This window comes from Tamandua tetradactyla, chromosome 2 (genome assembly GCF_023851605.1).
Source record: "Tamandua tetradactyla isolate mTamTet1 chromosome 2, mTamTet1.pri, whole genome shotgun sequence".
Classification (NCBI taxonomy): Eukaryota; Metazoa; Chordata; class Mammalia; order Pilosa; family Myrmecophagidae; genus Tamandua; species Tamandua tetradactyla.
The window spans coordinates 55,472,642-55,486,904 of NC_135328.1; the positions used below are offsets into that span (position 1 = coordinate 55,472,642).

The window sequence follows — 14,263 nt, forward strand, 5'->3', positions numbered from 1 at the left end:
TTAAAAAAAAACATGTCTTCAGCATATTTGAAGACAGAGAATGTCTAAACGTCAACATTTCTGAAAGCAGCAAAATAAACACCAAATCCAAGCAAGTGAACTTTGGCACTTCTGATTTATACTCCAACCCACTTCAAGGCTTGAGGTGAGCAAAGACGGGCCAAGAAAAACAAGAGAATAAAAGAAATAACTAACAACTAGCCTAAAACCACCATGAGATGAGTCTCAGAAAGATCAAAGCATACCATACAGGGAAGGGATTTAAAGGACAGTGATCTGAAATGGTAGTCTTTGAAACATAAAGTTTCTAGGAGAGAAAAAAGCCAAAGAAGAAACAAGTGTCTTTTTATAACTGGGTGGTGTAGGGAATAGAAGCAAAAGAAGAAAACGTAGGGTCCAGCAAGACCCTCAAACCTGAACAAACACACAAATTCACTAGAATAGCTGACTCTGATACACTGATATTAAAGGGTGCCACGGAACTGGTAACCTTATAGGCCAAAACATTATCTCAAAAGTAAACAGAAAAATATTAATAAATCTACATAGAAATATTATTTTAAAAATTAGAAAAGAAGACTCAATATACATGATGGCAATTCCGCCTAAAAAAAAAACAACCACAATGAAGTAAACAACACCCTAAAATGAATTAAATATACTCAATCATACATTTTGGGATGTAAAATCTACTTTGAACAAAAAATTCAAAAGTGACAAGAAACAAGAAGAAATGAAGAAAAGATATAAAAGACAGGATATTAATTACAAAGGAAACACTATTAACTTTATCATAGTAGAGAAACATGATAAAGACCACGTTAATCAAATGATCAAGGTTTAACATTCACCTGTAGTGAAACACATCAGTATCATGTACCTCTTGTACAATACACTGAGAAAAATACATCACTTCTATGTTATTCCTACCAAAAATACAAAACCCAAATTTATTCAGAAGGAAACATCAAAGAAACCCACGTCAAGCAACATACTGCAAAACAAAAAGCCAGTACTCTTTTTAAAGGCCTTACGTTCATGAAAGACAAAGAAACACTGAGGAACTACGCCGGATTGGAGGAGACTAAGAAAACATGACTAAATGTGATTTATGATCCTGGATTAGATCTCACAGCAGAAAAAGGATGTTAGTGAAATTTGAATAAGGACTCAGTTCACAGTATTGTAACAATGTTAATTCCTGGTTTTGATCATTGTGTTATAGCTACATAAGATGTTAACTTTTGAGGAAGGTGGGTGAAGGTTGTATAGAACATGCTGCACTAATTTTGCAACACTTTTCTAATGTCTGAAATTATTTCAAAATGAAAAGTTAATTCTTCCAATTCAAATCTAACACTACTGGGTTCTTCCTTACCTTACCCCATTCATAAATTCCCAACATGAGAAAACTGTCCTAACAATATCAATTCATTTAATATTTATTTAAATATTTCCTCTATTTCATAGACATTAAACAAAATATTTTAAGATTACTAAATCAGTCCTACTACCAACAACAACCCTGGTAAATACATTTTGCAGTTCTTCTTGTTCTTAGAATACATTCCACTAAGGTTGCACAAACAGGGTACTGTTCAACTTGGTAAGTAATTAGATTCACTTATTTCTACTGTGTTTCATTTTAGAGATGTTTTTTAATTTTACCTTTATTTATTCAAATGCTTCAAAAATTTAATGTTTTGTTGAAAAGTTATAAACATATATGTAAAGTATACTACACTTGTATCAGTTTTTTTCTTTATATTTTTTATCAGGTGTAGGAGCAAGGGTTAAGACCTGCGGAATTTATTGGGAGCAACTGGCCTCAGAGTGGTAACTCCGCAGTAAACTGTGGAGATTGTTATCTGCTTAATGGAGAACAGTCTGGGAGTGAGAGAATGTTTGCTTTTTCTTAACCCCAAGTTCTTTATGGCTATCTTTAGTATGTACGGAGTAAACACCGAAAAGTAAGCACTCTGCTTTCTCATGAAATACACGCATGCTTTTTACACATAAACCCTGCAGTATATAAGCAGGAACTAGTTAAGAATAAAGTTGTCTGTAAGTCTGTTGTCACTAATCTTCAGACCCCCCTGATCCCATCTGTCTCTCTTGTCATTCCTTAATATCCTTCATGCTCCGGTCCCATGGAAGCAATAATCAGGTATATATACATTCAGAATTGTCATTATCTTCTATTGAACTGAATGTGTTATCATTATGACATGTTCCCTTTTTATCCCAAATGATGCTTTTCCCCTTTAAGTCTATAAACAAACTTTCTTTAGTGAGGTCTGTACAGGCATCTTTTTCTCTCAGCCTTCCTGGTAATCTCAATGCTTAGGTGAATTACTTGTTAAACAGCATACAGTGTGCCCAGATTAGCCTTAAAATAACCACCAAAGCTTCTTAGAATATTGCAAGTTCAGATACAGGATAGGAAAATACAGGCATACCTTGTTTTATTGCACTTCGCTTTATTGTGATTCACACATTGTGTATTTTGCAAATCGAAGGTTTGTGGCAACCCTGCACTGAGCAAGTCTATCCCATTATTTTTCCAACAGCATGTGTTCATTCCATATCTCTATCACATTTTGATTAAGATATGTACACGGATTTTTTTAGACAATGCTCTTGCACGCTTAATAGACTACAATATACTGTAAACATAACTTTTGTATGTACTAGGAAACAAAAAATTCCTGTGACTTGCTTTATTGTGGTGGTCTGGAACCAAACAGGCAATACCTGCAAGGTACTCCTGCACATAGGATGAACCTGAACATCCCATCATACAAGACAGCAAGAATGTTCTCAAAGACAAGTAGGGCCCTGAGAAGCTAATCTGAAGGAGTCAATTGTGATGGATTGAAACACAGATATATTTAAATCCATGTGTTCACACTGATATTTAAAAAAAAAGAAAACATCATTGGTCACCTCTGTCACTTTGGAAAACTGATCAAGAGTCAAACATTTTCAAATCTTTATAAACTACACTACTAAATAACCAAATAGAAGATTTGGAGAAATTTCTCTTTATAAAAGTACTGAAGAAATGAACAAATTAAAATATTCCTATTTTGCATCTTTTAATGAATTAATGATTCTAGACATTAAGCTCAACAGCTGTGAATATCACAAAAAGAGAAACTAGACATCACGCGCCTCCTGATGAAAGAATAAATCACCACCTATGAAACATTTCTGCCAAAATTAAAGAAAATCAAACCTGATTGTGATAAAGCCTATAGATACAACTACTACTGTTGGCTTACTGGCTTTATTTTTTGGATTAGTTGCAGTTTGCAACAATGGACTGAGAGCCTGACTCTTCCCCCTGCACCTTTCTCCTAGAACACTCAACTTAGTAAGAAAGATTGATTATTAAATGCAGCTATCTCCCAATAAGACATTCATCTTTTCTAGGCTGCTCACTGGATAAACAATAAGGACCAACGGGTAGGAGGTTATACAAATCTATTTTGAAATTTTTTGCAAATTCAGGATTTCATCTTAATTCCTGAACACAATCTGTCTTTCATGTTAAATGGTATAAAACCGTTTTTCTGTAAAAATGCTTTTGTCCCTCATGCACACAACCTTTCCATATGAAAAGTCTGGATGAGAAACAAAATGGTAAAGAATATAAAATTTAAATGGCTGAATTTCTAACAATGGAAAAAAAAAAAAAGACTGAAATACTGAAAAACAAAACCCTAGCACCTGTGGAGATGTGGGGATGAAGGGTTAGGGAAGGGGAATAGCATGAATGACCTGTATTTTGCAGAACTTTCCTTCTTCCTGAAGGAAAACTCCCTGTGCCTTTTCTGCAATGCAAGCACTTTAAATTCAAACCGCCTACTGAGCCTATGATCACAGTTGATAGGTTTGACTATGAGACAGCAAATGATGGCCCCAGGTTGTACATTTTCCACACAGAACATCTACTACCCCCAGATGTCATCCACACTTGTGAGGCTGATGAACTGATGTCATAGACAAACAAAACTTTTTGGAACTGACTGCCTTTAGGCATTACTTCTGAAACCAAAGACTGAATTATTTGACTAGACAGAGAACCTTAGAATGTGTGGGATAAAAGGGCTGCATTGCGGAGGCCACACTGGGGACCCCACTAATCTGTACTGCCTAAATTATATATACCCTGCTGGGGGTTCCTTATTAACTGTAAACTCTTTGTTTCCAGGGGTACCATGTGTGTCCCGTGATTCTGTATTTCTTTTATATGTATCCTATCATGATATTGCTATAGGGCTTGGAAGGCATTCATGCCAGCTTCAACTTACAGGCCAGAGTTGTGCTGTGCCTAAATCAATGCCTCAGGCCAAGTGAAAAAGGTTAAGTGCAGAAACTTAAATAGAAAAGCCACCTGGATTTCTAAGATAGGCTTTATGGGTACTGGGATTTGTTTTCATTGGATAAATCGAAGATTTCTAAAGGGCATAAGTGATAGCAATACTGCAGTTTATCACTAACATTTAGGGACAAAAACTACAATCTCAAATGAGATTTTTCCATACACAAACTGGCAAAAAAAATTTTAATCAGTGAATATGAGGGAAATGAGCACTCTGATATACTAAAATGTGGTAGAAAGGTATAAAAATGTTATTCCTTTTTGATAGGCAGAAGGCAACATGCATCAAAAGCCTTAAAATATGTATACTATTTGAACTAGCAAAGGGATTTATTCAGAGTGGTAACAGTGAAAACTATAAGCAATTACATGTATAACTAGAAATGAGAGTTAAGCAAACTATGCTACATACTTTCAATGTAACTACTGTTATTAATATACTGTTATTTAATAACACTAAGGATATTTACAACATATTACATAAAAATAAGTAGAACGCAAACTCCACGAAGGCAGGAATTTCATGTTTCCTTCACCGCTAAATAGCTAGCATCTAGAATCATCTACTATCACGTAGTACAAAGTTAATAAGTATTTGCTGAATAAATAAATGAAAAAAGACCCGTCATTCCAAGGAACAGCTAAAGAAGTGACAGAAAAACGACCAAAGAGCAATTTCAGGGTTTAAGTGACCTGGGAGGGTCTTCTACACCACAAAGGGAGGTCCTGGTTGTAAAAAGCTGAAGAACTGAGATGCAGAGAACCAGAGACCATCCAACTAGTGTAAACAGCCTAATGCACCCATTTCCAAAATGGAGGCTCGGAGCCCTCAGGGTAGCAGACAGGGAGACAGGGAAAAGCAAGCAAGCCAAGCCGCGTTCCTTGAAAGTGCTCCCTTGAGTGCTCTGCCCCCAACCCGGCGACTCCTCCCACATTCCATGCACCTAACCCCCCCCCCCCCAGTCACCCACCTCCACCACTACGCTCCAAGCACCCTCGCCTCGCCCTGCACCCACACACACATCCCTGCTCTACATCCATGCCTCAGGCATCCACACAAACCTGTCCCAATCTGACCCACCTCTCCCACACAAGTGCACAATTTTGCACCATATCTCTTGAGACCCGCACACCTGTGGTCCAGCCCCTCGATCCCAGTCCTCTTCCCTGCCCCTGCAGGCGGTGACCTGCACATCCAGGCTGCGGGTGCTTATCTTCATACACAGGCACACCTGCGCCTAGTCCATACAGTAGCTCAAGCCCAGCCAGCCCCCCTGTATATGCGCACATCAGGATCTGGCCCCCAGACACATGCACGTGCATGCGCCCACTCACACCATACCCCCTCAGCTGTGGGCAAGCACTGACCTGCGCATCCTGGCCACACTTGCACTGAGTCCATGCAAGCACAATCCCTCCCCGCTGTTTCTAAGCTCTGTGCATGCACACTCCAGAGACCTGCCCTGACAGACCCGTGCACGAGCACAGTCACATATCCTCCCTGACAGGCTCCCACACATCCATACACTGACCTCTTGACTGCAGAACCCCACACCCGTTCCGCACACATGCACACCCTTCCCCCACCCCTCAGCACAACTGCTTTTCTCCCACATGGCAGGAGCGCTCATGCACATCTGTGCCACATAGCCCCCACCCTGCATGAGTGTGCACACCTGTGCACCCACATCAGGGCCCCACCCACATGACAGCACCCACCCAACACACACATGTACCGCAACCTCTGCAACCTATGCCCTGACCCTACACACTTGAGCATCCACATCCCAGCCCCTCTGGACCCCACTTCCTGTGCAAGGACACATCTGCGTCCTGCCCTCCCCGTGTCCTGACTTCTATGACCAGTACCCCACACCCTGACACCCATGACCCACATGCCCCCCACACACACTCCCATCCTGTCCACATACCAGCCCCAGCATATCTGATCAGCCCCCAGATGTTTCAACAACAATAGTCACAGATCTCAACACACCACTCTCAACTAGATGCAGAACAACCAGACAGAGGAGCAACACGGAAAGAGAGAACTTCAACAATTTGAAAATGAATTAGACCTAATAGAAATACATAGGTCATTACACCCCAAAACACCAGGATACACATTCTTCTCTAGTGTTCATGAAACATTCTCCAGGATAGATCATATGCTAGGACACAAAACAGGTCTTTATAAATTTAATATCACTGAAATTATTAAGAGCATTTTCCCTGATCACAATGGAATGAAGCCTGAAATCAATAACCACCAAAAAACAAGAACTTTCACAAATATATGGCAATTAAATAACACACTCTTAAACAATGAGTGGGTCAAAAAAGAAATTGCTAGAGAAATCAGCAGCTATCTGGAGACAAATGAAAATGCAAATACAATATATTAAAATTTACAGGATGTGGTAAAGGCTGTGCTGAGAGGAAAATTTATTGCCATAAACGCCTATATTAAAAAAAAGAAAGCAAAAATCAAGGACTTAACAGATCACCTGGAGAAACTTGAGAAAGAACACAAACTAACCCCAAAGTAACTAGAAGAAGAGAAATAATAAAGATTAGAGCAGAGTTAAGTAAATGGGAGGACAAAAGAACAATACAAAGAATCAATAAAACCAAAATTTGGTTCGCTGAGAAAATCAGTAAAATCAATGGGCCATTAGCAAGGCTGATAAAGAAAAAAAGAGAGAGGACGCAAATAAACAAAATAAAAAATGAGAGGGGGTCATTAAAACAGACCCTGAAGAAATAAAAAAAATCTTAAAAGGATACTATGAACAACTACACATCAACAAACTAGACAACTCAGATGAAATGGACAGATTCCTGGAAACACACACATAAGCTACACTGACTCAAGAAATAGAAGACCTCAACAAACCAATCACAAGAGATTCCATCACTCATCAAAAATCTTCCTACAGAGAAAAGCCCAGGGCCAAATGGCTTCACAGGAGAATTTTATCAAATATACCAGAAAGAACTAACACCAATCCTGCTCAAACTTGTCCAAAAACCTGAGGAAAAAGGAACACTACCTAACTCATTTTATGATGCTAACATCTCTTTAATACCAAAACCAGGTAAAGATGCTACAAGAAAGGAAAACTACAGACTAATTTCCCTAATCAGCATAGAAGCAAAAATTCTCAACAACATATTAGCAAATCAAATCCAACAGCACATGAAAAGAATTATGCACCACAACCAAGCAGAGTTTATACCAGGAATGCAAAGATGGTTCAACACAAGAAAATCAGTTAATGTAATACAGCATATTAACAAATGAAAAGGGAAAAATCATATGCTCATCTTAATTGATGCTGAAAAAGCATTTGATAAAACTTAACATCCTTTTCTGACAAAAACACTTCAAAAGGTAGGAATCAAAGGTAACTTCCTCAACATGATAAAAGACATATATGAAAAATCCATAGCATCATAATTCAATGGTGAGAGACTGACAGCTTTCCCCCCTAAGATTGGGAACGAGACAAGGATGCCCTCGGTCACCACTATTGTAAGTTCTAGCTAGAGCAATCCGGCAGCAAAAAAAAAAAAAAGGCATCCAAACTGGAAAGGAAGAAGTAAAGCTTTCATTATTTCCACTATCCATGGAAAGTCCTGAGAAGTCTACAACAAAGTTACTTGAGTTAATAAATTCAACAAGGTGACAGGTTATAAAATTAATGTACAAAAAAATCAGTAATGTTTCTATACACAAGTAATTACCTAACCAAGGAACCAGTCAATTAAGCAAAAAATTCTATTCAAAATAGCAACTAAAAAAATCAAGTATGTAGAAACGAACCTTTTTTTTTTGCATGGGCAGGCACCAGGAATCAAACCTGGGTCTCTCGCATGACAGGCAGGAATTCTGCCTGCTTAGCCACCATGGCCCACCCTCCAGAAATGAATTTAACTACGGATGTAGAGGACTACATAACATTGCTGAAAGAAATCAAAGATCTAAATAGGTGAAAAGACATCCCCTGCTCATGAATAGGAAGGTTGAATGTAGTTAAGATGTCAATTCTACCTAAATTGATCTACAGATTCAATGCAGTACCAATCAAAATTCCAACAACCTACTTTGAATACTTAGAAAAGCTTGTTACCAAATTGATCTGGAAGGGTCAACTGGCCACAAGAGCATGGTACTGACACAAAGACAGAAGTACTGACCAATGGAATCAAATAGAGAACACAGAAATGGATCACCAAATCTATGGTAAACTGATCTTTGACAAGGCCCAAATTCACTGAACTGGGACAAAATAGTCTTTTCAATAAATGGGCATGGGAGAACTGGATATCAAAAGCCAAAATAATGAAAGAGGACCCTTACCTAACACACTATACAAAAATTAACTCAAAGTGGATCAAACACTTATATATAAGAACCACTACCATAAAGCTCCTAGAAGAAAATGTAGGGAAATATCTTCACAGGCAGTAGCTTCCTAAACTTTACACCCAAAGTACAAGCAACAAATGAAAAAAACAGAGAAGTGGAAACTCTTCAAAATCAAAAGCTTTCAAGTCCCCTTCGGGAAACAGTGAGAAAGGGGGAAAATTCAACTTTTCCAAGTTGAATTCTTGATATTCTCAGAAGCAGTGTGGACAACCAAAGCTATAGGCTGAACCCCCAATCTTGGGGTTTGTTCATATGAAACTTCACCCCACAAAGGATAGGTCAAGCCTACTTAAAATTAGGCCCAAGAGTCAACCCCAGGAGAACCTCTTTTGTTGCTCAGATGTGGCCTCTCTCTCCAGCCAACACAACAATCAAACTTACCACGTTCCCCCTGTCTGTGTGGGACATGACTCCCAAACGTGTGGACCTTCCTGGCAACATGGGACAGAAATCCTGAAATGAGGTAAGACTAAGCATCAAGGGGTTGAGAAAATTCCTAGAATGAGCTGAGACTCAGCATCAGGGGATTGAGAAAATCTTCTCGATCAAAAGGGGGAAGAGTGAAATGAGACAAAATAAAGTGTCGATGGCTAAGAGATTCCAAACAGAGTCAAGAGGTTATCCTGGAGGTTATTCTTACACATTAAACAGATATCACCTTGTTAGTCAAGATGCAGTGGAGTGGCTGGAGGGAACTGCCTGAAAATGTAGAGCTGTGTTCCAGTAGCCATTTTTCTTGATGATGACTGAATAATGATACAGCTTCCACAATTGTGTGATTGTGAAAACCTTGTGTCTGATGCTCCTTTTATCTACCTGATTGACAGATGATAAAACACATGGAATAAAGATGAATAACAGGGGGAAAAAATGTTAAAATAAATTAAGATTGAAATGCTGGTGATCAATGAGGGGGAGGGGTGGGGGGTATGGTATGTATGAATTTTTTTCTGTTTTCTTTATATTTCTTTTTCTGAATAGATGCAAATGTTCTAAGAAATGATCATGATGATGAATATGCAACTATGTGATGATATTGTGAATTAATGATTATATATGTAGAACGGAATGATCAAAAGTTAAGAATGTTTGCATCTGATGTTTTTTGGTATTTTAAAAAAAATCAAATGCTTCCAGGCCTCCAAAGACTTTGCCAAAAAGGTGAAGAGGCAGCCAACTCAGTGGGAGAAAATAACTGGAAATCACAAATCAGATAAAGATTTGATACCTTGTATACATAAATTAGACAACTCGACAATAAAAAAACAAACAACAATTATAAAGTGGGCTAAAGATATGAACAGCCATTTTTCTGAAGAGAAATACAGATGATGCAAAAGCACATGAAGAGATGCTCATTCTCATTAGCTATAAGGGAAATGCAGATCAAGACTACAATGAGCTACCACTTCACACCTGTAAGAATGGCTGCTATTGAACACACAGGAAACTACAAATGCTGGAGAGGACGTGGAGAAACTGGGACACTTACGCACTGCTCATGGGAATGTACAACAGTACAGCCGCTATGGAAGACAGTCTGGAGGTTCCTCAGAAAATTAAATAGCAAGCTGTCCTATGACACAGCAATACCACTACTCGGTATATATCCAGAAGAGCTAAAACCAGTGACACAAATAGATATTTGCACACCAACGTTCAAAGCAGCATTATTCATAACCACCAAAAGATGGAAACAACTCAAGTGCCCATAAAAAGATGAGTGGATAACAAAATGTGGCATACATATATAAAGGAATATTATTGAGCAGTAAGATGAAATGACGTCCTGAATTATATGACAAGATGGATGAACCTTCTTCCAACAGGACACAATGCTGAGTAAAATAAGTCAGACACAAAAGGATAGATACTGTCTGATTCCATTTTTATGATCATGGTAAAGGTAAAATCAGAGGCTTATAATACAGAATATAGGGGACCTAGAGATACACAGAAGCTTAAGATGGATGAACAGTTAGCTAATGAGGATAAACTTAATTGTAAGGGAATAGATAGAAGTGAAGACAGTTCTCTAATGAGTCTATAAGTAATATTACCATATTGAAGGTGAACATGATTGAAAGGGGTTGTATGGACTCATGTGTCCTACTGATTGACACTACAAATATAAGTAACTTCTTGCATGAAATAAATAAATGAACAAGTAAATAAATAAATGAAAAAAGTCATTCAACAGGTTAAACGATCCCATCTCTTGCATGCATTTGCACACACACACAAAATGCAAACAAGTAACAAGCACATAAAAGAGAAATTTCAGAGCAATCATGAAATAAGATGCCAAGATTTACTCAGAATATCTTTTCATTGCCTGCCCTATAAAAACTATTACTGCTATATCCCCATCTAGTCTCTTCCCGCATCCGCTCTTCTATTCCTAGCTTCTACTGACACTTCTGCCAATGGTATTCTAATTGAAGAATGGGAAAAAAACACGAATCTCATATTAATAACTGTACCAGCAATTATCCTCAGTAACTAAGATTTTAAACATAATCTTTATAAAAGGCTACAAATTCAGCTTAGAATACCTAAATACAGAAAATTCATATAATGATATTCCTTTTAAATAGAAATTTCTGAATATCACATATTCCAAATTACCTAAGTAAAAAACAACTTACCCACAAACTCCCAGTATTTCTTATAATCAGCAGGAAATTTTCGTAAATGCAATTGACAGAAATTCTCTTTATTTGGAGAGCTAATCCATTCCTGTGCCACCTATATACAAAGCAAAAAAGCAAATTAAGAAAGCAAAATCATTCTGAGGAAGCCATGCTAAATAGCAAAATTTTCCAAAGTTAGTAAAAAGCAGAACTTAGAATCCAGGTGACAGAAACAGTAAAAAATTTAATTTGTGGCAGCTTAACGAAATTGCCAATTCATTGATTCAGTAGCAGTTAACCACATATGGCTATCTAAAAGTTAATTAAAAATTTAAAAGATAACAATTCAGTTCCACAGTCAAACAAGCCACATTTAATAGCCATACATGGCTACTATACTGTACACAGCAAATATAGAACATTTCCATCACTACATAAAATACTATTGGACAGTGCAGCAGAATTCTTCCCAACCAGAACATCTCACAAATCCAAAATGGCCTAGATATGTTGCAAACCCTTTGGTTTCCTCATACCCTGCTGGCTTCTAAAACTCTTTGTACCCATTTTTCCAATCGTTTGACAAAGCTCCAAACACAGATGTACCCTTGAGGACTCTCTGAGAAATAAAGAGCACTACCCCAATCCCAAATTTAGAAAGGAGACTACTACTTGTGTAAATAAGTCACTTTAGACTGCAATTTAAAAAACTACGAAATAACTAATGGATAAATTATCTTTTGAACCCTAACAAGTGTTTTATCTGAATTTAATAGTTAATCATTAAGTGTTTAATCATTAACTGTTTAATTTACAGCTGACCCTCAGCTTCCTTGATGAAACCAACCATTAAAGATTACTGATGTTAAGCTGCTCCTGCATTAAAGTTAACCAAATGAGATTCCCCAGTGGTTACATTATGGACAGGAGGGAAAAAAGAACAATGAATTTGCATTATTTATGAATTAGCTCAAATTGTATACAACAGTTCTGATTAGTTTATATCCCCCAATTCCATGCCTCAGGGTTCCATACGGTATTGGCAAGCCCAGACTCATGTTCAGAAATGTATTTTACGTTCACAGCAGCATACGGTATTGGGAAGCCCAGACTCATGTTCAAAAATGTATTCTATGTTCACAGCAGCATTACTCACAATCGGCAAAAACTGGAACCAACCCAAATGTCCATCAACAAGTAAACAAACAAATGTAGCATATCCATACTATGAAATATTCTTTGACAACTAAAAAGTCATAAAGTACTAATATATGCTCTAACACAGATGAGCCTCAAAAACAACATGCGAAGCTAAAGGAGTCATATGTAAAAGATCTCATAAGTCTCTATTTACATGAAATGTCCAGGAAGGCAAATCTATAGACAGAAAGTAAGCAGTGTTTTCCTGGAGCTGGGGATAGGAATAGGGAATGATGGCAAATGGGCACAAGGATCTTTTTAGGGCTTATGGAAATGTGGTGATGGTTGTATACCTCTAAATTTACTAAAAATCATTCAATTGTACACTCTAAATAGGGTGGATCAATACTGTTAAAAATGCATTCCAGTGGGAACAAAAAGCAAGAGCAAAAAGGATGGATCAGTACAAATTCATCACTGCTTATCCTAAAGAACATGAGATTTACCTAAAGAGCACCTAGAAGATCCTAGATAGTTCCCATCTTGGAGAAAGGATGGCAGATTTTAGCTTAAAATTATATGGACCTAATATTAACTCCCATAGCAACTCCCAGGAGTAATAGAGTATTTTTTAATAGTAAAGCTACAATGGTAACCTAATGATTAACAAACTTCAGGAGCTATCACAGAGAAACTCAGCTAAACAAAAACTAATACAGCTCACTGGAGTGTATAAATCATGAACGACATGAGCTAATATTTTCAATTTAAATCAAATAGTTAAAAGTACAACAGAGATACGGGACTTCCGGGTCAAGATGGCAGCTTAAGAATGTGCGCATTTTAATTCGTCCTCCAGAACAACTACTAAATAACCAGAAACAGTACAGAACAGCTCCTGGGGCCATGTCAGTGACCGGACACACAGGGTACCAAAGTCTGGACCAGCTGGACCGGCTGCGAGTCCCCCCACAATCGTGAGATCCCAAAGCTGCGGCGCCCGGTACCCCTCTCCCACAGCCTGCTTCCCAGAGGGGAAAGGAAAGGAAATTTACCAGCAGCAGGGACTGAGCACAATTAAACGCCAATTGTGGAATTAATTAACAAATTCTGACTACTAAAATAGGCCCCCAGCTTAGGTAAACCTGGTCAAAGTGGAGGTTGCTCATTTTTGCCCCAGAGCCAAGGGGGCAGGGCTGATGGTAAAAGGGGAAAAAAAAGAGAAGGAAACAGAGGTTTTTGTGGCTGTGTTTCTACAAAGGCTTAACTGCCTTTGGATATAGCAGCAGGACCTCTCAGGCTGCAACTGCCCCAGGCATAGGCAAAGTGAGCTATTTTGGGGGCTTGTCTTGCAAATTCATCCAGCAAGAAACCCTAGGTAAAAGAAGTGAAAGCAATCTCCAGAATAAACTAATTAAGGTAATTAAATGCCTAGACACCAGCAAAAATAACAAATCACACTAGGAAAACAGAAGATATGGCCCAGCCAAAGGAACAAACCAACAATTCAAATGACATACAGGAGCTGAAACAATTAATTTAGAATGTACGAACAGACATGGAAAACCTCATCAAAAACCAAATCAATGAATTGAGGGAGGATATAAAGGAGGCAAGGAATGACCAAAAAGAAGAAATCGAAAGTCTGAAAAAAACAAATCAGAGAACTTA

The 14,263-nt window shown here is 38.0% G+C and overlaps 1 protein-coding gene across 1 annotated transcript in view; it reads right to left on the minus strand.

Moving 5' to 3' along the window:
• The window catches only part of SETX (senataxin), a 124,795-nt gene that overhangs the window by 77,071 nt on the left and 33,461 nt on the right, over positions 1 to 14,263 (minus strand). Inside the window, 1 exon segment of the mRNA XM_077147312.1 lies at positions 11,468 to 11,567. Coding sequence (XP_077003427.1) covers positions 11,468 to 11,567 — 100 coding nt within the window.